Consider the following 24,968-nt stretch of genomic DNA (forward strand, 5'->3'; position numbering starts at 1 on the left):
CTGATTCGCCTTTTACTTGTCTGACCGCTCCTTGTCCTTTGCTAGATCCTCTTCCAGACCAAGCCCTCTAACCCAAGGCGTTCCTCAGGGCCCCAGACTAAGTCCTCTTCTCTCCTCCTGCTATACTACTTCACTTGGTGATCTCATCCCATGGATTTAATTATGATCTCCATGCAGATGACTCCGAAATCTACCTGCTGACCTCCAGTCTTCTCTCATTTCCAACTGCCGTTCAGACATCTTGAATTGGATATCTAGTAAAACATCTGAAATTTGATATATCCAAAATGGAGCTCATTATCTTTTCCCCTAACCCCCCCACACACTTTCCCTACTTAATGTAGGAGGGAATACTGCTCACAACCTAGGAGTTATCCTGGATCCCTCACTACCTTTTAACCCTCAGTACGTAAGCTGTTGCCAAGGCCTATTTTGATTTCACTTTGCACCGTCCCTCAGATATGCCCCCTTCTCTCCTCTGACACTGCCACCCCTCTAGGGCAGACCCTCATCGCCTCATTTTTGACTATTGTAACAGTCTCCTGATGGGTTTACCTGCCTGAAGTCTCTTCCACGCCTGGAATGCTCCCCTTCCTCTGTTCTAACCACTGACCTCCTTGGCTTCCTTTAAGTTCCAGCTGAAACCCTACCTTCTACAATAAGCCTTCTCTAATCTTTCTTAATTCTAGTGCTTTCTCCGTTATCTCCTATTTATCCTATATACAGCTTGCTTTATATGTATTTGTTTACACCTGTTAGACTGTAAGCTCCTTGAGGGCATGGACTGTCTTTTGCCTCTTTTTGTATCCTCAGTTCTTAGCATAGTGCCTGGCACATAATAGACAAAATAAAAGATTATTGATTGATAAATGACTCCCAAATCTATATGTTCAAACCTCATCTCCCGCCTGAGCTCTAGTCCTATGATCATCGACCACCTGAAAATCTCCACCCATATAGCATTTTAAACTCAACATGTCCAAAACAATGCTAAATTTCTTCCCTACTAAACTCAAATTTCTAAGTCTTCAAACTCAATTTTCTATTGAAGGTTGTTTGTCTTACATTCTCGAAGAGGACCATGATATCAGGGTGATGTCATGACTTGCAGTGAATTGGATTTAAGAGAGAAAAGGCTGTGCAAGACCACCAACCTCACTCTCTCCTCCACAGTCATCTGGCAAGATATATATATCAGGAGACTGGAGATGGCCTTGCATGTTTAAGTCAATTGGGGTTAAGTGACTTGCCCAGGGTCACACAGTTAATAAGTGCCTGAGGTGAGATTTGAACTCAGGTCCAGCGCTCTATCCCCTGTGCCATTTAGCTGCCCTATTGAAGGTACCACCCTTCCAGTCACCCAAGTTCACAATTCTGGAGTCATCCTGGCCTGGTTACTTTGCTTCATTCCTCATACCAAATCAATCACATAGTCTTTTGGATTCTACCTCTAAAACATTTCTCATCAGTTTTTCATTCACTCAGCCAGCCTGTGTCCTATCAGGCTACTCTCAGCTCTTGCCAACATTAGCTTCCCTGCTTCTCCCTTCCCTAATCCATCCTCCACTTTTCCAAATTGAGTTTCCTATCACCAGTCTGACCTTATCACTCCTCTTCTCAAAAATCTTCAGTGGTTCCCAATTACCTCTAGGATAAAATGCCAATGTCTTAGCTTAGCATTCAATGGCCTTTCCAGTGAAGACCAGTCTACTTTTCCAGATATATTTCATGGTACATACTCTCTTTCACAGAATCTATATTTCTGCTGAATTGGCCTATCTTCCTGCCTCCAACACTACACAACCTGTTCCTCAAGTCTGGAATGTACTCCCTCTTTCCTTCTTTATTTCATCAACTGGCAAATGTATTAAGCCCTTCCTGTGTTCCAGGATTTGTGGGTAAGTGCTGAGGCAACAGTCTCTGCCTTTAAGAACCTTTCTTTCTTTTGAGTGAGACCAGTACATACATAGGTCAATACAAGATCACTGGGGAAAGCACTAGCAGCTGAGGCGATCAGGAGAGGCTGGTTAAAGGCAGGTGACACCTGAGGAAAGCTGAGGAAACAAGGGAGTCTAAGAGGAGCGAAGGCATGGCAGGCCTGGGGAATGCAACACATGGAGAAGGAAGCAATGTTTAGTAGAGAAATATCTTCAGTCAAAGACTTCTTCATTTAACATAGAGCTGTCCAAAATTAGAAACGGATCCCCTGTGGATTTCCTGCAGCTGAAAGTGTTTAATCAATGAAAAAGAATTCATCAAGCCCTTCCAACACTATACAGAGAAAAAGAATACAGAAGTGATATGATCCCTGCCCTCTAGGAGATTTCCAATAGGATGGGACATGACCCATGGGAGTGGTAGTTTAGAAGGGAAGTGCTTGAGGGTTTACAGGGAAGGTGAATTGATCTTTCAAAAAGTCAAAAGACACACCCTTTTGAAGCAATGTGGCTTTGATAACTGAGCCCAAAGCAAGAGATCAAACTCAGGGCTTCTGGCCAGCTACCTCAGTGGATCAACTCTGCCAAGAGGCTAGGTTCCTTTGGCTGATTCAGTCTGGAAGCAAAGTACTAAAAGGGCTTGTTGTATGTCTTTCGTTCTCAAAGAGGACCATGATATTGGGTAATGTTATGACTTGCACTGAACTGAAGTGAGGGAGGGCTGTGAAGGTCACCAACCTCACTCTCTTCTCCAGAGCCTCAGGTCCTCTTGACTCCAGAGTCAGCATTCTATCCACTGAGCCACCTAGCTGCTCCAGTGGAAGGGAAGAAGGCAGCTAGATGAGGTGGGAAGTCTGGTTTGATCTGGTGGTCTTCGAGGAGAGCTGGCTAAACGCTGTTGGAAATCTGCTAGAAAGGATGCCTTCCAACTCTAAACATCCTTTGGCAGTTCTGAGTCCCCTTTCTTGGCAAAATGGATGGATGTGTTCTCATTTGTTAATATCCCTTTTATAACGAGCCTAATGCTCCATATTTGATCTGATCAACTCCAAAGGACAAAGGGTCTATTACCTCTCCTGATCTAGTAGTAACAGACATACCCAATCTGGTGGAAGTGAGGTGGCACACTGGATAGAGGACTGGGCCTGGAGGCATCTCTGACTCTTCTTGACACGAAGATTAGTCTTCCTGATTCCAAGCCCAGTCAGTGCTCTATCCATTGGATCACCTAGTTGCCCAAGGAATCGAGAAGCCCTGAGTTCAAATTCAGCTTCAGACACTTACTAGCTATGTGACCCTGGATAAGTCATTTAACCTACATTTGCCTTAATCCACCAGAGGAGATGGCAAACCACTCCAGTATCTTTGCCAAGAAAACCCCATGGACAGTATAGGCCTACTACGGTCCAAGAAGAGTGAGACATGACTGAGGGACAGAACAACAACAAATCTGGTGAAAAGAGGAGGAATCTCACTAAAACAATTCCCAGGGGAGACGCCACATAAAAAGACCCTACAGCCCAGCTGTCTCCGGCCTTGCTTCTAACGGTCTATCCCAACCAGTAACCTTACTCCAGCTTGACCAACCTCACTCTCCCTTCCTTCCCAGAAAATCCCACAGCTGTGAGTCTTACCTCTTAATCCATTCCCTGAAGATATCCGTCTAAATCCTGGACCAGGATAGTTCCTTCAGCTTCTTGGCCTACATTATTCTAGTGAGGATAGGGCTGGGGTTCCTCATTTAGAAACAGCAAATCCTAGTACAAATGAGGGTCAAGAAAAGGCTTAGCAGAGAGTGCAATGCATTCATTGTGCTATTTGGCTGGGCTTCTGATCCTATTTAAAAAGAGAGATTTGAACTTGATTTCTTGCTAAAATTCTTTAAAGTAGAACCATTAGGGGCAGCTAGGTGGCACAGTGGATAAAGCACTGGCCCTGGATTCAGGAGGACCTGAGTTCAAATCCAATCTCAGGCACTTGACATTAGCTAAATTACCCTGGGCAAGTCACTTAACCCCAATTGCCTCACCCCAAAAATAAAACTAAAAAAAAGTGGAACCATTAAACTACTGTTGGGGCAGAGAGTGGACAGAGTTAGGTGGAGATTGTCCCCTAAAGATCCCCATCTTGCCTGTACTTCCTGCCTTACTATAGGCATATAAGGTTACTATGAATGGATGTAAGGGTGTGGGAGCCGTGGACAAAGACTCTGGACCAACCCAGGCTGATTTTTGGTCTTCCTTTGCCTTCCTAGTCCTTTCCCCTCAGAGCAATATGAAACGTAGTTTAGAGTTAACCAGGTCCTTCAGGGTCTGGGAGGATCCTTCTGGCCACACTCAGCAGTTCTGGGAGTCAAAGTTTTCTTCACAAAAGAGGCAAGGGCAGTGGGCTTTTTTTTTTTTTTTTTGGCATGAAAAGGCCCCTGAACTTCCGCCAGACCCAGCCCTACTCTCCTTCAGGCCTGGGCCACGAACTTCCTTTAGCCCCGCCCCTCCTCCCCCAGATTACCGTGAGTACCTTGTTTTTTAACCTTTCCTCCGATTCAGAAAGCAAAACTCTGCCTCTGCTCTGCTCTGCTCTGCGCAGCTTCCTCTAGGGTCTCTGTTTACTTCAATGTTATGTCCCAGATTGGAGCTGACTTTCAACAGGTTGTAGGCTTTGGGCAACAGATTTCTTCAAGGACCCAGGCGGGCCCCACTTCCAGCACCCTTGGCTCAAGATTTTTGTAGATGAGTCTCACAGACCTGTGCCCTGGAAATCGAAGCCTAATCCAGGCACCACCTCCCTCTTATCCAAGATCAACAGGGAAGAGGCCATAGGTATGACTTTTCACAAATCCTTAAGACTGAGAGAGATGGGTGAGACCTTTGTATTGAGGAAAGACTTGGAAACAGGGGAAGGGAAGGGAAGAGAAGAGCATGGCCAGACTCCCCAAAATGGGACAAGGGCTGCATTTTCTTTTTAACTCAGATAAGTCCCCAAACTGTACCGGAAATGACACAAATAGTACCTTACATTGGGTGACTTTTTTTGGTCATCTTCCATTGTTCCCCTTGCCCTCTCCGCCGAGAAGGGAAAGATGGGAGAAATAAACCCATATAGTTAATTAGGCACCTTGGGTGAATTTCAACTCATCCCTCAAGCTAACCCCTCCACACTGTACTTAGTTCTAGTTCTCTAGGGCAGCACTATGGAAATGTTAGCTATTGTAATTATTGTCTATTAGCAGCCTGGAACACTGGCAGGACCCTAGGAAGCTGGCTAATGAGCTAGACTGCCCCTAGGGTGTTAGACTGGGCCTGACCAAGAGGGAGAAATTCTGGCTACTTCATTTCAGTTCCCCAAATTCCCAGGCCCTGGGCCTTGTTCCACAGTCTCTTCAAGGAGGCGATCCTTAGCCTCCTCACCTCTTTTATGGTCTTTAGGTAGCATACACTGCTAGAACTATAGTTCTGACTTCCCCAGGAGAAGCCATTCTGTTATGGCCATTATCTCTTGGTGTCTCCTAAACTCCTTACACCTCTCCCTTAAGTTTTGGAATGTTCTAGCAAGCAGTGTAAAGGAGAAAACCCTGGAATGTCATGCGTCGGTCAGTCATATTATGAGACTGGGGTTGGAGAGGTGGTAACAAGTAGGCTGGGGTTTTCTATGGGTACAATTTTCCTTCTACAGAAGATAACATGGTTGAGAGGAAGGGCAGGGATGCCTTCCCCAGAGTGGCCTGTCCTTTCCACTAATGTCCTTGCTCCATCTTGTTTTTTGGATAAAAGGGCTCTCAGACCCATAATACTAGGATATTGAGGGATCAGTAAGAGTAAAGAAATGCTGACATGCTGATTTGGGAACTGGCAGGTCCTCTCCACCCCCAGCCTGGACTGCTGATCTGTCTTTATGGGGAAGTATGACTGCCCAGGCCCATGGAGACTCACATGATCAAAGGGGAGGTGATCCTGGGACACTCAGTGGAGAGTCTTCATCACCCTCATTATGATCAACTTGCCAGCCCTGATCTAAGTCCCTCCCTGGCTCCTGCTTCCTCCCTCCCACAGAATAAAACCATAGGGAGCTAGGGTTCCTGAAACCATCCACAGCTTGCCTACCCTAGGCTCAAGGGGCCAGGCTGATTGGGGGACTGCCCAGAGTGAGTGAATATCTTCTCTAAACCTTTTCCACTTCCAGTACTCTGACTTTCTCATTTTCTGCTGCTATACCAGGGCAGGAACAATTAGATAATGTTAAGATCTCTTCTTAGAGTCAAGAACACTTTTGGTGTTCAGAGCTGGGCCAAGACAGGACTGTGGGTCAAACATAGGGCTCCTAACATTTTCATTTGCTTTCTCCCCATGCTGGGGGCTGGAGAAGGGGATGATGAGGGAAAGAAACTCCTAGAGCTAACTGGGTACCCTGGATGAACTTCACCCAAGATAACCCCTCCCCACTAGCTTTAATTCTAGCCACTTGAGAACTAGGTCAGTGCTGGGTTCTCCCTAACCTGCTAGCTTTTCCAGATGTAGGAAGAAAATGTGTGTTACGTGATCATGTGCACGCATGTATACTTGGAGAGCTCCCACAATAAAATAGGAGGCTGTGCTCTTTCGTTTCTAGTTTCCTCCCCTCCATATCAGCTCATCTGCCACCTCCTTTCTCCATCACCTTTTCTTCTCACCTTTGCTCTTGCTTGCCCTTTTCAGAGCCTTACGGTGAGTTCTTTGCCCCGGCACAAATTACACAGACACTCAGAGTAAGGGCTGAAAATAGATTCCAGGTAAAGCTGACACACTTAAGCTGTGCAGGAGGGTAAGAGGATCAACCCCCTTTTAATGACCCTTCTTTCCTTCTGAGCTCTATGCCTCTCATCCCTGCAGATGGAGACCGCGGTCCTACTAGCCTTCTTCCTGCAAGGGGCCCTCACTCTCTCACTGACAGACAATTCGGTCCCCACCTTACGCTTTGTGGCTGTGGGGGACTGGGGAGGGGTCCCGAATGCCCCTTTCTACACAGCCAGAGAGCAGGCAAACGCGAAGGAAATTGGGAGGACGGTGGAAACCCTGGGAGCCAACTTCATCCTATCCCTTGGAGACAACTTCTACTTCACTGGTGTTCAGGATGCTGAGGATAAAAGATTCCAGGTGCCCCCTCCTCTGTGGTGATTTCTCTTAGTTCCCTACTCTGAAGGCCACTTCTTCAAGTCTTTCTCTTTTTTCTAAGCCCTTTGTTCAAATTCCTTTACCTGCCCCCCAGAGACCATTAGGGAAACAGCACTGGAAAATGAAAAGTGCTCAAAGTCAAGGGATTCAACTGGGAATTATTCTCTGTGACCTGAGCAAGTCACTTGCCGCTTCTGAGACTGTTTCCTCATCTGTCAACTGAAGGGGTTGAAACTGATCATCACTGGGGTCCCTTTTTTTGCTCTAAAGTGCAATGATAACCTCTTCAACTAGAGGTCTGCAGAATCTCAAAGGTTGGAAGAGAGACTTATGAAGTCATCTATTCCAACCCACTCAGGAATATCTTCTACCGTATCACTATTAAGTCGTCTTCCAGTCTCTGCTTAAAGACCTCCACTAATAGAGAATCTATTACATCCCAGGGCAGGGGGGGTGGGGGGTACTGCTGGTGGTGGTGAAGAATCCATCTAATTCTTGTGTCCTTGTTAGAAGCACATTAGAGGGGCAGCTAGGTGGCGCAGTGGATAGAGCACCAGCCCTGGAGTCAGGAGTACCTGAGTTCAAATCCGGCCTCAGACACTTAACACTTACTAGCTGTGTGACCCTGGGCAAGTCACTTAACCCCAGTTGCCTCACTAAAAAAAAAAAAAAAAGAAGAAGCACATTAGAAAAAGAAGAGATGCTGCTATAGTGTTAGAGAAGACTCCTGAGTAGATATTTATCACTCAGATGCCTACCATAGAGGGAGTCAATTGAGCACTAGTATGGGAGTTTGGATACTGTCTACACCCCTGTTCCCCCTTCCAGGAAGCAGTGACTAAAGCCCAATGATGTAGGGGTTTGCCTTCACCTTAGGTGGACTACTTTGCATAAAGATGTGCTCATACCAGAACTTTGCTGCTATGAGAAATGAAGCACCTCACACGTAACACCTATCCCCCCTATTCCTCCAACTTAGTTTCCATGCTCCTTTTCTCCCCACAGGAAACCTTTGAGGAAGTTTTCACGGCCCCCTCTCTTCAAAACATTCCCTGGTACGTGCTAGCTGGAAACCATGACCACCTGGGGAATGTTTCAGCTCAGATTGCCTACTCCAAAGTCTCCAAGCGCTGGTGAGTAGCAGAGCCTCCCTGGGAATGCTACAGTTTGGGATGGAGTGGGGAAATTTTTGTCTCCTCCATCTTTAGCTCATCTATACTTAGTAAGTCAAGAGGGAGTGAATGGCAACATTTAGGCTTCAGATACATCTAGGTTCCTTTCCCCCCATTAATTATATTTATATATTTTTTAACTTCATCTACATTTCCCAGTATATTCGTCCCTTCATACACTCTCAGAGCCATTCCTTATAAGAATTGAAAAAGAAGAAAAGTTCAACACAACCAGTTCTTACATGTAAAAAATCTGACATCATGTGCAGTGTTCCACACCCATATTTCCCCACTTCTGCAAAGAAAAGAGAAGGTTCTTTGGGGCCAGAGCTTGGTCATTATGATTTACAACATTTAATTTAGTTTTGTTATGGTTCCTTCTATCTATAGTTTTAGTCACTGTTTCTGTTGTTTTTCTAGTTATGTTTACTTCATTTAGTATCATCAGTTCACAGAAGTCTTTCTGTGCTTCTCTGAATTCATCAGTTCTTAACAGCACAATACTATTCCATTACATTCATGTACCATAGTTTCATAGGCTCATGTATCTAGAGCTAGGACCTTAGGTCATCTACTCTAGCTCCCTCTTTTTACCAATGAGGAAACCAAAGCCTAGAGAAGGTAAGTGACTCGGCCAAGGTCACACAGGAAGTATATGGCAGAGCTGAGTCAATGGGCATCTGCTTTTTTTCCAGTTGTTACATAAAAAGTGCTGCTATAAATATTTAGGTGCATTTGTTGTTCATTTGGTTTCAGCTGTGTCCAATTCTCTGTGATCTCATTTGGGAATTTCTTGGCAAAGATTCTGGAGTAGTTTGCCATTTCCTCTTCCAGCTCATTTTATGTTTTTTTGGTTTTGTTTTGTTGTTGGTTTTTGGTGAGGCAATTGGGGTTAAGTGACTTGCCTAGGGTCACACAGCTAGTAATTGTTAAGTGTCTGAGTCTGGATTTGAACTCAGGTCCTCCTGAATTCATGGCCAGTGCTCTATCCACTGCGCCACCTAGCTGCCCCCCAGCTCATTTTATAGACATTTAATAGAGTTAAGTAACTTGCCCAAGATCACACAACTAGTAAGTATCAGACCAGATTTGAATTCAGGAAGATGAATCTTTCTGATTCCAGATCTTGGCACTCTATCCCCTTTGCCATCTAGTTGCCCCATTTAGGTGTATATGAGGCCTTTTTATTATTGATCTCTTTTGGGGTATATGCCTAACTGGGAAATCCTTTGGGTCAAAGGCTATGAAATTGCTTTCTAGAATGGCTGGACTAATTCACAGCTCCACTGACAGTGCATTAGTATACTCATCTTTCTACAATCCCTCCAAACATTGACTATTCCCTTCTTTGGGCATCTTTGCCAATTTACCAGGTGTGAGGTGAAACCTTGGGATTGTTTTTATTTGCAGCTCTCTTAGACATAGCAGTGCTACATGGTAGGAAGGCCTACGTTCATATCCCACCACTGACACATACTGGCTATGACTCTTGGCAAGTCACAGAACCTTTCAGTGTTCTAGACCATTCTCCAAGATGAGAAGGTGCTAACATGTATTTGTTAAGGGAGTTTTCTTACCTGGGAGAGTTCTCTAAAGCAATGAAATTGCAGGTCTAATCCAAATCCCTTCTCTTATTACTAGTGATTTGAAGCATTCTTTCACATGGTTGTTAATGATTTACCAATTTTCTTTTGTGAACTGTTTGTTCATATCCTTTGATCAGTGTATCCATTATAGTGATTTTTTTGTCTTATGTATTTCTATGAATTGTCTAGATATCTTTCATATCAAACTCTTATCAAAGATATTTGAGACAAAGATTTTTTCCAGTTGACTGCTTCCCTTATTATTAGTTGCATTAATTTATTCATCAAAAAATTAATTTCCTATAATAGAAATAATCTCTTTTGTAATCACCTCTGTCCCCTTTTTGGTTAAGAATTTACCACCTACCCGAGCTGTGAAAGATATACGGTATATGTTCCCCTTCTAAATTTTTAATGGTATGATCTTAATTTGGATTCCATATCCATGGCTTCAAGTAAAGTTGCAAACTACAAAATGAATCCACAAAAACCAACAGCATTTCTACATGATAATAATAAAATCTAGGAAGGAATAACAGAACAACTTAAATAGTTAAAGGAATATACCAATATAATAAAAATATTAAGGTTAATTTATAGATTTTAGCCTTAAACCAATCAAACTACAAATACTTTACAGAGCTTGGCAAAATAATAAGACATAGACTATCAAGGAAAATATCAAACAACAATAGAAACAAAGGAGAAATGAAATAACACTTCTAAAACAACAATCATCAAAAGCATCTGGTACTGGTTAAAAAACTGAAAAACAGATCAATAGAACACTAGGCAAGGAAGAATTAGAAATCATTTGTTCAATAAATGACAAAACATAAAGTACCTAGAAAAGAATGTCCAATTTGACAAAAATTGGAAAACAGGTCACCTGACTATCCAAGGTCATACTATTAAAAAAGATAGAAGAGAAGTTAATAATATACCTTTCATAACTGTGGGTGGGAATTATTTTTTACCAAAAACAAGAGGTAGGGCAATTGTAAAAGTAAAATAATTTCAATTATATGAAACTGAAAAGCTTTTGTTTGGGTTCCTTTTAATTAGAAAGCAGGATTCTCCACTAAATCAATTTATGATTATCTACTATTGCCCCAAACTGTGTCCCATATGGTTAAACCCAACCAAGAAATCCACCTTTCCCTCCTCCCCTCATTCTCCACTGAATCATCCCCCAGTTCCTGCAGCTGCTTTAAGTTTGAGACTTTTAGAGGAGTCCTGCACTGACTAGCTTGAGGCTCACATCATCCAGTAATAAATTTTGTCCCCAGCTCTCACTGGACAGGTTCCTACTCTGTGTGTGTGTGTGTGTGTGTGTGTGTGTGTGTGTGTGTGTGCTCGCGAGCACGCTTGCTTTAGAAAATGAACACTCTATAGCCCCTGCCTTGCTTATGCTAAATTGCATCATGTATTTCTAGATTGTGCTCATCTAAGAATTACTTCCTCCTTGCAGGAATTTCCCCAGCCCTTATTACCGTCTCAGATTCAAAGTCCCCAAAACGAATGTAAGTGTGGCCATTTTTATGCTGGACACTGTGACACTATGTGGGAATTCAGATGACTTCCTGAGTCAACAGCCTGAGAGACCCAAGGATTTGAAACTGGCACGAAGCCAGCTGTCCTGGCTAAAGAAACAACTAACCAATGCCAAAGAAGACTACTTATTGGTAGCTGGCCACTACCCTGTGTGGTCAATAGCTGAGCACGGACCTACCCATTGCCTTGTAAAGCACTTACAGCCTCTGCTGGTCAAGTACAAGGTCACAGCTTACCTGTGTGGCCATGACCACAACTTACAGGTGAGGAGGGAAGAGGAAGTATGTGAAGCTGGGGGTAAGAAGGAATCTCAGGGAAATGACTCAACCACCTTTCAAGTAGAAGGGCATCGAGAATACTGGACCTGGGGGCAGCTAGGTGGTGCAGTGGATAAAGCACCTGCCCTGGATTCAGGAGGACCTGAATTCAAATCCAGCCTCAGACACTTGACACTTATTAGCTGTGTGACCCTAGGCAAGTCACTTAACCCCCACTGCCCTGCAAAAAAAAGAATACTGGACTTGCAATCAGAACACCTAGCCTCATATTATTCTACCACTTAACTCCATATGTAAATTACCCTCTCTAAGCCTGTCTCTTGTTTAAAAAACAAAAAAAACAAAGTAATAACACGTATACCCTACCTCAAAGGGTGACTAGGATCAAATGACACAATGTAATGCACTTTGTAACCATGAATCATATGGGCTATTAGGATCACCTACAAATGGGTTTTTGTGGCTAACTTGTAGAAAATTCACATTTTCAGGCAAGCAACCAATCACCTAGCCCCATGCTTCTGGGTCTCTTGCTATGGTCAGTCATTGTAATACCCCGGAAATGAGAAGTGATTTGTTTCAGCCTAGGTCCTAATTAGGAATGTAAACATAGCTTTAGCTCTGCAAAAAGAAACCCCAACATCAGGGCCTCTAGATTTCTGAGCAGTCCTACTCTCTATAAGAAAGACCAGGTGTCTAGCCTAATCACTTCTGGACTGCAGAAATGAAAGGGTTGTGGTTTGGGGATGGAAATGTGTTTGCCTGGTTATTCTACTAATAGATGTTCTCTTCTCCAGTACCTCAAGGACAAGGATGGCGTGGGTTATGTGTTGAGCGGGGCAGGAAACTTCATGGACCCCTCCAAGAAACACCAACGTAAGGTCCCTGATGGTTACCTGCGTTTTTACCATGGGGCCCGAGAGTCCCTGGGTGGCTTCGCTTATGTGGAAATCACCTCCAAGGACATGAGTGTCACTTATATTGAGGCCACAGGCAAATCTCTCTATAAGACAAGTCTGCCCCGTCGAACTGTGCCCTAGACCCTCTCCCCTTACATTGCCCAACACCTCTCACATTTGGACTGGTAGGCTGGTCTTCCTTGGGGCTAGGAATATGCAAAAAACTAACTCATCAATCCTGGTCTCCCAAAAGGCTTTGCTGGCTAGTAGGTGGGAATTGTCTATTACTTACAGAAGTAGGGAGTCCCACTTGATTAGTCTAGGGGGAGGGCACAGGTTTACAAAGAACCTGGAAGAGCTTTTGGTCCAGGAGGCCAAAGCTCAGCACCAACTGATGTGATCATGCCAATATGGATGAGGAACAAACATTTCTAAAGAGTAACTTTTCACTCCTATGTGATTATCACTCCCAATCCTGATCTTAAGGAGAAACTGGGACAAAGGGAACTCTCTTTCCAAAGAAAGATATTTTCTGTTGTTGCATTTCAATAAAATGATTGTTACAAAGGCTAAATGTGCATCAGTGAGTGTCTCTTTTCTTGCTCTTAAATTTTATCTTGGGACTGGTAGATGCTGCCAATCCCTAAGGCTGGTTGGCATGCCACCTCTTGTCCTCGAGATTCCACCCAGCACTGTCAGGGTGCTTCCTTTCCTAATGATTGTTATTCCTCTGGCTATTCCAGATTTAATACTACCAGGATCCACCTTTCTGCAGAGGCGAAGGCTCCCTGCTTCTTTCTTTATCCCCTTTCACTTTGAGAAACCTAAGCCAATACTGAGCTAAAGAGTATTTCCATTGTTGAGAGGATGGTCTGAGTGGCTCCATCCCAGTGGCCTATTATGAAACACAAGTTAACGACACAACATCATAAGAGTACTTCACTGAAGTGACACTAGGGTGCTAACCCTTCAACTGCCACTTTAGTTGCTAGAGAGCAGATACTAGTTTAGTATAACAACTAAATGAATGAGGGGAAATTTATTAAAAAAATAAATGAAGTAACTGAATACAATGCATAGTGTTCACTAATAATAGCTGTCATGTATATGGCACTTTAAGGTTTGCAAAGTACTTTACAACTATCTAGTTTTATCCTCAGAACAATTCTATGAGGTGGGTATGATTATTTTTTATTTTTTTTACAGATGAGGAAACAGCCTGAGAAAGGTTAAGTAACTTGTACAGAGTCACATATCTAGTGAGTGGCTAAAGCAAGGTATTCGTGATTTCAGGTCCCCCCAGCACTCTGTCCACTGAACCACCAGCACACCTATGATTTGGGTAAGGACTCACTATTTAACAAAAATTAATGGAAATACTGGAAAGCAGTTTCAGAGAAATTAGGCTTAGAACAACATCTTATACCATATACCATAATAAGCTCCAAATAGAAATATGACCTATGTCACAGGGTAAATAGGTGGTGGGGGTCCTTAGGTATTCCTCTTTAAAGAATTACACCCTAACAAAAGTCCAATTAGAATAAAATACTCTTATTTAGGTGCTAAAGAAAGGAGACCAAAAGAGAAGGGACTTCTCTCAAGGGGAGATGATTTTCTGAGATATCTATCTCCTTGAACAAGATAAAGGCAAAAGCTTTTATAGATGGTAGATGGGGGTCACCAGATGGGGTGACCAGCTGACAATGGAAAGTTGCCTTTGGGGGTGGGGATAGCTTGAGCACGAGGTGGTGGTCAGGACATCTGGAGTTATCTCTGTCCCCTGGCACCGATCAGGCAGAAGCCAAGCCTAATAGGCTTATCTCCCGTACTTCTCAAGGTGTGTTTGTCCTTCAGTTTAGCTAGTCAGTTTAAACTTTAATAGTTCCAAATTCCTCGATATGTCCCAACCCCATAACAATCTATATATAAAATATAGAGGAAACAAACTAGAGGCAAATGCAAGAAGATAGCTTTCACAACCATGGATGAGGGAAGAATTCTTGACCAAACAAAGGACAATCACAAGGATTTATACAGGGCAAATAGTTAACTGGGGAAAAAGTCTTTGCAGCAAATTTATCTGATAAGGTTTCACATCCAAGATATACATGGTACCTATTCAAACATATAAGAACAAGAGCTATGCCCCAATAGGATATAAAGATAGCATAGGACAGGATTAGGATATATGTTTTGTTTTGTTTTGTTTTTGCAGGGGAATGAGAGTTAAGTGACTTGCCCAGGGTCACACAGGTAGTAAGTGTCAAGTGTCTGATGCCAGATTTGACCTCAGGTCCTTCTGAATCCAGGGCCAGTGCTTTATCCACTTCGCCACCTAGCTACCCCCCAGGATATATGTTTTTTAAGGAAAACATCCAAGCTACCAACTATATTTTTAGAATGCTACAGATAAGAGAAATTAAAATATAAAAAAACACCTAGGTTCTACCTCATACCTATTAGATTAACAAAGATGATAAAAATGGAAAATGATAATTGTTAGAGGGGCTACAGAAAAAACAGGAACACTGGTAGACTGTTGGAGGAATTGTGGATTGGTTCAAGCATTCTGGAAAACATTTTATTACTCTGCTTCAAGTGACTAAATTGTATATAGATTGAACCAGGGATACCACTACTAGCATTCTACCCAAAGACTGGAAAGAGACCCATTTGTATAAGAATATTTATAACAATTCTTTGTTATAGCAAAGAATTGGAAATAATAATAGCTAGAACGTAGACACAGAAAAAATGGTGCTACCATGTTATATATTATATATAATATCTATGTACGTATGCATACATTTTAAAAAACAAGCTGTCTAGGGACAGCTAGGTGGCACAGTGGATAAAGCACCGGCCTTGGATTCAGGAGGACCTGAGTTCAAATCCAACCTCAGACACTTGACACTTACTAACTGTGTGACTCTGGGCAAGTCACTTATCCCCAACTGCCTCACCCCCCAAAAAAAAAAAATTAAAAACAAGCTGTCTATATTGGAGTCATTGTTTCATATACAACTCTCTTCCTGGCTTTCTTTATATATCAAAATGTTCATGTTTGCTGATAATTTCTAGTTCACAATAAAAAACATAAACAAATGCTTTTAAAATTATAAATATAACACATATGTGCATGTGCATATATATGTGTATATATACATACATATATATTTCAAACAAAGATTTGTATTATTTTCTCCTACCTCTTCCCCCCTTCCCCCAACAAGGCTTATTGATTGGTTAAGGCCAACTAGAAAACAATGAAGTGTCTCCCATAGCTGGAATGCACTCCCTCCTCTGAATTTCTATCCTCCTTCATGGATCAACTCAGGTGTCACTTACTATGGGAAGCCTTTCCTAATTCCCTCCAATTGTTAGTACTCTTTTTTGAAATTATGTTGGATTTGCATTGTGTGTTTACACACTATATTCCCAGCAGAATGTAAGATTCTTGAAGGAAAGGATCTTTTGTTTTCTCTTGATATTCCTAGTACCTAGCATGTAGTATATGCACTTAATGTTGCTGAACTTAAAAGATGTGATTACATCTGCTTCTTTCACTCCTACTCATGTGTTGCTAAATAGAGCTAAAATAAATTATGAACCATGCTGACCATGACCACTAAAAATATTTGTTATTTAAATCTCAACCAAGCCCTCACTGTAACAATAATATAAATTGCTAGCAAAGTACTTTATAAATATCTCATTTCTTTCACACAATAACCTGGAAGAGAGGTGCTATTATTATTTTCATTTAACTGATGAGGAAACAGAGGTGAATAGAAGTAATTTTCTCAGGATCAGTTTGAGGGAGGGTTTGAACTCAGGTCTTACTGACTACAGGTCCAGTCCTCTAACCACTGGGTTACCTAGCTGCCAAATCATCTTAGTCCTTCCTAACTGATTCTCTGTTCTACTTACCACAGCAGTTCTTCAAACCTCATTTCCTCAAGCCTCATAAAAATTGAGGGGACAGAGTCAAGATGGCAGAGTGGGGGAAGCCTTAGAATCTAGCTCTCCCTCTACACCTCCCTGACAAAGATCTAGAGAAGGCAACTTGGACACAAGTCCAACAAGAAAAGCAAGATTTAAAGAAGGAGCTAAAAAAAAAGATCTTAAAAACCAAATGAGGGCAGTAGACAAAAGAATAGGAAAAAGAGATAAGAACTAGGGAAGAAACTATTAGGTCTTTATCCCAAAGAGATCATAAAAAAGGGAAAAGGACCCACATGTACAAAAATATTTATAGCTGCTTTTTATGTGTGGGCAAAGAATTGAAAATTGAAGGGATGCCCATCAATTTCGTTGTATGTATATGAATGTGGTATATGAATGTAATTGAATGTTATTGTGCTGTAAGAAACGATGAACAGGCAGATTTCAGAGAAACCTGGAAGGACTTACATGAACTGATGCTGAGTGAGATGAGCAGAACCAGGAGAATATTGTACACAGTATCAATAACACTGTGTGATGATCAGCTGTGATAGACTTGACTCTTCTCAGCAATACAATAGACCAAAATAATTCCAAAGGACTCATGATGAAAAATGCTCTCCAAATCCAGAAAAAAAGAATTGTGGAATCTAGATGCAGATTGAACCATACTGTTTCTACTTTTTTTGTTTTTTGAGGTTTTCCCCTTTTGTTCTGATTCTTCTTTCACAACATGACTAATGCAGAAATATGTTTAATGTGATTGTACATATATAACCTATATCATATTGCTTACTGTCTTGGGGAGGGGGGAGAGAAGAGAGGGAGGCAGAAAAATTTGGAACTAGAAATCTTATAAAAACAAACGTTGAAAACTATCCACATGTAACTAGAAAATAATAAAATATTTTATGATTAAAAAAAGAACTTGGGAAGAAACATGCAAAGAGAACAACATGGGAAGAGATTACAAAACTATACTGAACAAAATAATTCCTTGAAAATTAGAATTGGCTCCATGAAACATCAAGAAATAATAAACCAAAGTCAAAAGAGTGGGGGGAACAGGAAATGTGAAATATTTAATAGGGAAAAAAATGACTTGGAAAACAAATTGAAAGAAATAATTTAAGAATCACTGGACTACGGGGGTAACTAGGTGGCGCAGTGGATAGAGCACCTGCCCTGGATTCAGGAGGACCTGAGTTCAAATCTAACCTCAGATACTTGACACATACTAGCTGTGTGACCCTGGGCAAGTCACTTAACCCTCATTGCCCAGCCCCCCCCCCAAAAAAAATCACTGGACTATGGGGCAGCTAGGTGGTGCAGTGGATAGAGCACTGGCCCTGGATTCAGGAGGACCTGAGTTCAAATCCAGCCTTAGACCCTTGACACTTACTAGCTATGTGACCCTGGGCAAGTCACTTAACCCCAACTGCCTCACCAAAAAAAAAAAAAAATCACTGGACTACCAGAAAGCCATGAACAAAAAAAGAGCCTAGATATCATATTTCAAGAAATCATGAAGACTGTCCAGATATGTTAGAATAAGAAGGCAAAGTAGAAATTGGAAGAATTTACTGTTCAATTCCTGAAAGACACCCCAAAATGAAAACTTGCAGCAATATTATTAGCCAAAATCCAGAGCTCCCAGGTCAAGGAAAAATACTGCAAGCAGCCAAAAAAAACCCCACATTCAAATACTGAAGAACCACAATTAGAATCACACAAGATTTAGCAACCATTACTATAACTGAGCTGGAAAACAGATAGTAAACCACTCCAGTTTCTTTGCCAAGAAAACCCTAAATAGGGTCACAGAAGTTGTTGGGAAGAAAAATGACACCACCACCACCACCACACATCCACACACACACACACACACACACACACACACGCATAGTGCCTGGCAGTAGTGAACACTTAATAAATGCTTGTTGACTGACAGCAGCTGGGGGTTGTTGATTGACAGCTGTTGGGGGACACACTAGCATATTGCCTGGCAGCGGTCAGCACTTAATAAATGCTTGTTGATTTTCAGCTGTTGGAGGAGTGGAGTGGTGTTGGTAAGGAATCAGGAAAGGCCTCAATAGTGGGTAGTTCTTTGAACTGAGCTTTGAAGCAAAATAAGGATTCCAAGAGGCAGAGGTGAAGAGAGAGTGCATTTCAAAGACGGAGGGCATCCTATGCAAAAGTGTTGAGGCTGGAGATGAGGGACACAATTAAAAGTTGGATCACAGGAATGGGAGTAACATAGTACAAGATGTAATTCAAAGTTGGATTCAGGCCGGTGAAGTCTTTTTGTTTTGGTTTGGTTTTTGGGTTTTTTTGCAGGGCAATGGGATTAAATGACTTGCCCAGGGTCACACAGCTAGTAAGTGTCAAGTGTCTGAGGTCGGATTTGAACTCAGGTCCTTCTGACTCCAGGGCCGGTGCTTTATTCACTGTGCCACCTAGCTGCCCCCCGTGAAGTCTTTAAAGGGCAAACAGTTTGTATTTGATTCTGGAGGCAAAAAGAAGCTTCAAAGAGGGAAAAGGGAAAATTACACGGGCTATGGGGAGCAGCGTCGAACCTGGGCTGAAGAAACCTGGATCTAAGCCAAGACACTTGTTAGCTACGGGATTGCTCCACCCCAGCCTCAAGCTCCCATCTATAAAATGGGAATGGTATTGCTGCTACTTAACTCAAAGGGCTGAGCGGGCAGGTGATGGACAAACCTTTAAGGGCTATTTGCTTTAAGGTTCTTTCTAGCAAGGCAACACCTGACATAGCTCAGCCTCCTCTGCTGCCTCCGTGGCCAACGGAGGGCAAGCTGGGGCCAGTCCTGGCAAGCTGGGCAGGCTCCCTGTATCACCTGCTCACCAGGAGCCGGCCAGCTCTGCCAAATTAAGGACAGGCTGGTCCCCCAAGAGCGCCACGAGCCAGGGATAATGTGTTCGGGGGCTGTAACCTGCAGTGGTGGAGGCAGCGTGCCAAGGAGTCCTTGACGAGCCGAGGTATTGATTATATCGCTTATAGTCCTAGATCAGAAGTCGGCTGTGGAAAGGCTCCTCTAGGCCTGGCGCTGGAAATGCAAAAGCAGAAAAGGGTCCCTCCCTGCCCCTTCCGGGGTTGGCTGGGGAATCGGCTGGAGGATCGCCACCTCATACCCTAGCCTGGGTTGAGCAGGGGCAGGGGCAGGGCCGGATTGCGGGACACGGGGCGCCCTAGGACAGAGGCCTGGCCCTCCCACCCCCACCCGCTGCCAGCCCTGAGGTATGTGGACTGAAGCCCCAAACGGCTCCTTGGAGAAGCTTAACAACGCGGGTTCCTTTTCCCTCACTCCCAGCCCAAAGATCTCTAATTCTAGTCAACATCCCTTTCCCACCCCCCACCCGAGAGGGAAAAGAAACTTCCGGCTCGCAGGACGGAAGCGTAAACAGTGACAGTTGAGGCCCGATTGAGAGAAGAGGGCCTGTTGCGCAGGCGCATTTCTTCCTCCCTCACACAAGGTGTGAATCTTTACCGCGCGGACTTATGGGTACCCCCTTTGCGCACGCGCGAGTAGGCGGACTTACGAGTTTGAAAGATCCTATTGGCGGCACAGAGAAAAGGGGGTGGTGCCTGTCTTAACTTTCCTCTCATATATACCTGTCTTTCTTTCCTTGGCTTGTTCTAACCCACTGATTTTGATGTGTGTATTTTAACTTCTCTGAAGCTGCAGAAAGGGAAAGGTTTTTCTCTTCCGCTTTAGAGTCGGAAGTTTACTGTGTGTCGGGTAGACGCGGCATCGATCGAGCTTGGCAGAGAGCTCGGCGAGGCGTTGCTGCGGGAGCGCGAAGCTCGGCCCAGCTGAACTCGGTTCCCTGCTCCCATCCTTGGGCTTGACAGGTGAGGAGCCGTGAGGTCCGGTACTCCTGGGGGAGAAAGGGGACCGATGCGGCCACGACTGGCGGGGGCTAGGAGAGGCGCGGTCCAGAGAGAAGAAAGGGGCCTCCATGGGGTACGGAGAGGAGGCTGTTGTTGGTCATGTTGGGGCCTGGCCCCCTCCCCAAGGAAGACCTCCCCCTCTTCCGAAGTAGCCCCTGTTGTGCTCCAAGCCCGGCGGGGCTTCCAGTGGGACGTGCTCCGCGGGCCGGAGCCCCGGCCTAGTTCCGGGGATTCACTTGTAAATATCTTGGCGGGTGGGGGCCATTTAGAGCCATCCTCAGGCTGATGTGTAAGGAGGGAGAAGCCAGCCTGGCCACGTGGACCTGCTTCCTTAGCAACCGTGCTCACACTACCCAGTTAGACCGGATCAGGGCAGAAAAGGACCTTAAAGATCATCTGGGTCACTTTGGTTGTTTCACAGATGGAGAAACAAGCCTAGAAGAGGGCGAGTGACTTGGCTCTAGAGCCAGTTAAGTAGCAGGCGGAAATTCAGATTTCCTCAATCCCAGAGCAAATTTTTTTCTCCCACCACCCTCCATGTACTGGGAGAAGACTCTTGTACATCCTTTGCTTTTTAATAAACCTTTCAATCAAAGGTAGTCACAACGGGACCCACAAAGGGCCTGGGGGGGTGGGGCTGTAAATAAACACTTAATAAATATTGACTGACTAACCTAGGGCCTTATACACAGAGCCCAGAGGAAAGCACTTGAACAAGGTAAGATAATAAGCCAGATATGACATTCCACAAATCCTGAAGACTGGGAAAGTGAGGTGGAGACTTTTGTATTGGGAGGAAGGGCTAGGGAACAGGACAGACCCCCACAAATGGGACAAAGTCTGGTTTGTTTTTTTCTCCTGACTCAGAAAAGTCCTCAGACTAGACTGGACGAGAAATAATTAGTCTCTTGTATTTTGTGATTTTTATATCATCTTCCTTTGCTCTCTCCGTGGAGAAGAGGAAGGTCTTTTAATTAGGCACCCTTGGCAAACTTAACCATCCCCAAGATAACCCCTCCATACCATCTTTAGTTTCTAGTTCTCTAGGGCAGCTAGGTGACAAATTGGATAGAGAGCTGGGCTTAGAAGCTGTACAGTTTTATAAGTTTGGGAATCTTGGGAGGAGATAGAAGGACTCTGTGAGATTTCTGCAATTTGGGTGGTTTTGTTACAGGCAAGGAGGTAGACTGAAGAGACTTCCAAGGCTTGGAAATTTTGTAGTCATAGAATTTAAAATGGCAAGTGAGCTTAGAGGGTATCAAATCCACCTCTCTCATCTTACAGACAAGAAGACTGAAGCCCAGAAAAGAAAGGCAGCTTGCCCAAGGTCAGAGAAGCTAATGAGTGGCAGGTCTGGGGTTCTAATCAAGGCCTTCTAACATTAAATTTAGTACTCTGGGGATGTCTTAGCTTATAGCTAATCATCTTTGACATCTGTGTATTTAACTTAATTTTCAGCCAAAGAAAGGAACAGATTATTGGCTGCTGCAAAGTTTCTGTTTACCAGAACACCTTGTATTTGACCATATGTTATCACATTGGTACTCTTGCCTGGGAGCCCAGCCTGTGGAATTTGAACTGGCTTTGATTCCCTCTGGCTCCTGAAGGCTGGACACCTTTTCATTCAAGCTTTTATAAATTCCTACTGTATACACAGGCACTATGTTAGGTGATAGGAATATCAAGACAAAAATTAAAATCTCTATCCTCATGCATTTTATTTTGGGGGGTGGGATGGCAAACAACATATGTATTCATACTAGGGGCTGAGCCTTAAGGGGTTTGTTACTTCTTCTACCATATGGCTACAAACTTCAGATAACTGAGCTCCCTTTTTGTGGCCTAATAGGTCATTTCCCTCAAAGGATTCTGTGGAGCCTTTTCTGTCATTTCCCAGTAACAGCAGGAATATTTGCTCTCACTTTAGGCCTGTCATTCCAGGAAGATGGGCCGAAGAAAATCAAAGAGAAAGCCTCCTCCCAAGAAGAAAATGACTGGCACATTGGAGACCCAGTTCACTTGTCCCTTCTGTAACCACGAGAAGTCTTGTGATGTAAAGATGTGAGTAAGAGGCTAGTGGCCATGACCATGCAGGATGGGTTGAGGCCATGACCTTTGGGCTTGGGTGAGTTACTTTTCAGGCAAAGACTAAGAGGATAATAGTGCCTCGGTTCCCAGGGATTTTATTGTTTCTGCCCAGAAGGAGCTTCCTGCTGAGTTCTGTTGGGGATTTTAGGTCGGGCTGACAACCAAATACAGTCAATCTCAGTAAATTCCCATTAATGCCCAGTCACCTGCACACGTTTTGTCTTTTTAAACTGGGGGTGGGGGTGGGGTGGAGAAGCCTCTAACCAATGGCCTAATAACCCCTGATACTTTCCAGGGAAGGAGGACTAAAAGCTGTTGGCTCCTTTAGTTAGGGCATCTGTCTCTCCCAGGATTTAGGATCATGGTGGAGCTTGTCATTGGCTGAATTATTGGTGCTGGGTCCTGGTGGACCCTAGACATAGCATAGTGGTTTGTTTGCTGGAATAGTCCTATAAATACCTGGCATACAAGTGACATCTCGCCCTAGCTCAGACAGGGGATAAACACTTGTTTCATTGGTTACCAGCATTCTTTTCCATCCCCACCTTTAGCCCTCCTTCATCGTTATCACCAGATCCAAATGCTTAGCACCTAGCTCTAGTTCCTCCCCAGAGGCCAAGCTTGGTTCCCCTCAATCTAGGATCAGCCAGCCAAACAATGTGCTCAGTACCAGCAATGCAAAGACTGCCTTCAAGTGGTTTACATTCTGTCAGGAGAGGCATATACATTTGTGGGCATATACAAATATATAATATGCGATTTTAAGCCTGACAGATCCCTCTATTTGCTGTTGCCTTTTTGCTTATCAGTGTGTGTTTATTTCAGGGATCGAGCACGCAACACTGGTGTTATATCTTGTACGGTGTGCTTGGAAGAATTTCAGACGCCTATCACATGTATCCTTAGACAACTCTGCCTTCTGAAATCATGTCTCTTTCCCAAATCTCTTAATTGCCAGCCCCTTGGAACAGTGGGCCAAGTCAGTGGGATAGGGAGTGATTGGTAGCAGGAAAGAGAGATGGGTTTGGTTGATGGGAAGCAGTTAGTAAATACTCATTCAGGCTTTGTACCCCTACTCCAGGACTCCTAAATCTTGTGATAGACAGGTAAACTCATGCTAGAGATCTCGGAATCTTCCTATAAAGGGGTGGGAGGGGTGGGAGGGGTGGGGGAAGGTTTGAGTTCTTGGTAGGGACCTTGAGCTGTGAGATAAGTACCACCCACTTCACAGGGGAAATTGGTATCCTTTAAGCCACTAGGTGGTCCCAGCACACAAATCCTGATGCTACCCTTCAAGCTTCTGGCCTCCTTGACTTTGGACCCCACAGATCTGTCAGAACCCGTGGATGTATACAGCGACTGGATAGATGCCTGTGAAGCAGCCAATCAGTAGTGGCTCTGAGAACCCAGCCTGCTTGCTGCCAAGGGTGGGCGTCCTATTGGGCTCCGAGTAGCTGGAAGACTTTGCTGAGACCACAAAAGGAAGTGACTCTTAAGCTTCACTTGTCCCTCCCTGACCCAGGGCCCACCCCCATCCACCCCCATTCCTTCTCTCCAGAACAGTGGAAGAAGAATGGTTCCCTCTGTAGCTCCAGCCTGAGCTAGGCCTCTACCTATTCCTGAAGTTCTTGGATTGGCGTCTGCATTCATTTGAAGGTGGGAGGGGCAGTGGTTGAAGGCACTAAGTCAGGCAGCTGCCGTGGGTCTCTGAAGGCTTGGGGCAGGTTTCTCTGTCCCCCAGTCCTCTTAAGACCAGACTTGGACCTCCCCCAGGGGAGGCGCAGATACTGTGGCCTTACATCAGTCAGATGTGGCTGAGTTGTCTCGGAACTCCACCAGTTCCTGGTTTCCCAGTGAGCAAACAGCCCACCAGGGCTGGGGGACAAGAAGAACACAGAAGTGACTCCTGCCACTGGGACTTAGCACTTGATTGGTTTTATCCTCTTTCATTTTAACTGTAATCTTTCCTCCCCTTCCTGAAGTGACTCGATTTCAGGCTGTCTAAAAGTCCCTCCTGTCAGTTACTACAATTAATACTGATCTCGCTGAGAAAGATGGGGATTTGGTGGGTTGAGGGGGTAGGCAGGTGGAGGGAGAGAAACTACCAGTGTCCCTTTAATAAACTACTCTCTGAGAGATTTCCGTCTATCTGTGTGATTATTGGCCTCTAACCAGCGTGGCTGGGGGAAGCAGAAGCCCAAAGTCAGGGGAGGGAGGGAGAACTTCAAAAAACTCTCACTAAGGGAAGATTTCTGTCCCAAGAAAGAAGCACCCAGAGCCTTTCCTGCTCCCTAGACTGGTTTCACAGGATGTACAACTACCTGCTGTTGCCGTGCATACAGTCTTTGCTCATCTCATACAACCCCCAGTGGCCTTCTTGGCTGGCCTTAGAAACTGGAGGGGGACCTGGCTTAGAACCAGGCAGGCCAGGACAAATGGACAGCAA

General features: G+C 44.1%; 2 protein-coding genes across 5 annotated transcripts; both read left to right on the forward strand.

Moving 5' to 3' along the window:
• The first annotated feature begins 4,471 nt into the window (after positions 1-4,471).
• Positions 4,472-13,147, forward strand: ACP5 (acid phosphatase 5, tartrate resistant). 2 transcript variants are annotated; one of them, XM_043967470.1, is made up of 5 exons: positions 4,472-4,756; positions 6,803-7,066; positions 8,090-8,217; positions 11,314-11,659; positions 12,472-13,147. In XM_043967470.1, exons 2-5 carry the CDS (start codon positions 6,803-6,805, stop codon positions 12,712-12,714), a joined length of 981 nt encoding a protein of 326 aa, XP_043823405.1. In that variant the 5' UTR covers positions 4,472-4,756; the 3' UTR covers positions 12,715-13,147. The 2 variants fall into 2 exon arrangements, with proteins under 2 accessions (XP_043823405.1, XP_043823454.1); XM_043967519.1 differs by lacking the exon at positions 4,472-4,756 and adding an exon at positions 5,966-6,078.
• A 6,955-nt stretch (positions 13,148-20,102) lies between these two features.
• ELOF1 (elongation factor 1) lies at positions 20,103-24,660 on the forward strand. Of its 3 annotated transcripts, XM_043979846.1 has the most exons (5): positions 20,103-20,395; positions 21,719-21,761; positions 22,362-22,495; positions 23,348-23,418; positions 23,851-24,660. In XM_043979846.1, exons 3-5 carry the CDS (start codon positions 22,380-22,382, stop codon positions 23,913-23,915), a joined length of 252 nt encoding a protein of 83 aa, XP_043835781.1. In that variant the 5' UTR covers positions 20,103-20,395; positions 21,719-21,761; positions 22,362-22,379; the 3' UTR covers positions 23,916-24,660. The 3 variants fall into 3 exon arrangements, with proteins under 3 accessions (XP_043835781.1, XP_043835780.1, XP_043835782.1); XM_043979845.1 differs by lacking the exon at positions 21,719-21,761; XM_043979847.1 differs by lacking the exon at positions 21,719-21,761 and having other exon boundaries at positions 22,376-22,495.
• The last annotated feature ends 308 nt before the right edge of the window (positions 24,661-24,968 follow it).

The sequence above is a fragment of the Dromiciops gliroides genome, chromosome 1 (genome assembly GCF_019393635.1).
Source record: "Dromiciops gliroides isolate mDroGli1 chromosome 1, mDroGli1.pri, whole genome shotgun sequence".
Taxonomy (NCBI): domain Eukaryota; kingdom Metazoa; phylum Chordata; class Mammalia; order Microbiotheria; family Microbiotheriidae; genus Dromiciops; species Dromiciops gliroides.

What these genes read in the sequence shown, in the direction of transcription:
- ACP5 (XM_043967470.1), top strand. Translation starts at nt 6,803, where the DNA reads ATGGAGACCGCGGTCCTACTAGCCTTCTTCCTGCAAGGGGCCCTCACT. An exon ending in CTGAGGATAAAAGATTCCAG is followed by an intron (nt 7,067 to 8,089) that starts GTGCCCCCTCCT and finishes TTCTCCCCACAG; the next exon opens with GAAACCTTTGAGGAAGTTTT. An exon ending in GCCATGACCACAACTTACAG is followed by an intron (nt 11,660 to 12,471) that starts GTGAGGAGGGAA and finishes TCTCTTCTCCAG; the next exon opens with TACCTCAAGGACAAGGATGG.
- ELOF1 (XM_043979846.1), top strand. Translation starts at nt 22,380, where the DNA reads ATGGGCCGAAGAAAATCAAAGAGAAAGCCTCCTCCCAAGAAGAAAATG. An exon ending in AAGTCTTGTGATGTAAAGAT is followed by an intron (nt 22,496 to 23,347) that starts GTGAGTAAGAGG and finishes TGTTTATTTCAG; the next exon opens with GGATCGAGCACGCAACACTG. An exon ending in ATTTCAGACGCCTATCACAT is followed by an intron (nt 23,419 to 23,850) that starts GTATCCTTAGAC and finishes TGGACCCCACAG; the next exon opens with ATCTGTCAGAACCCGTGGAT.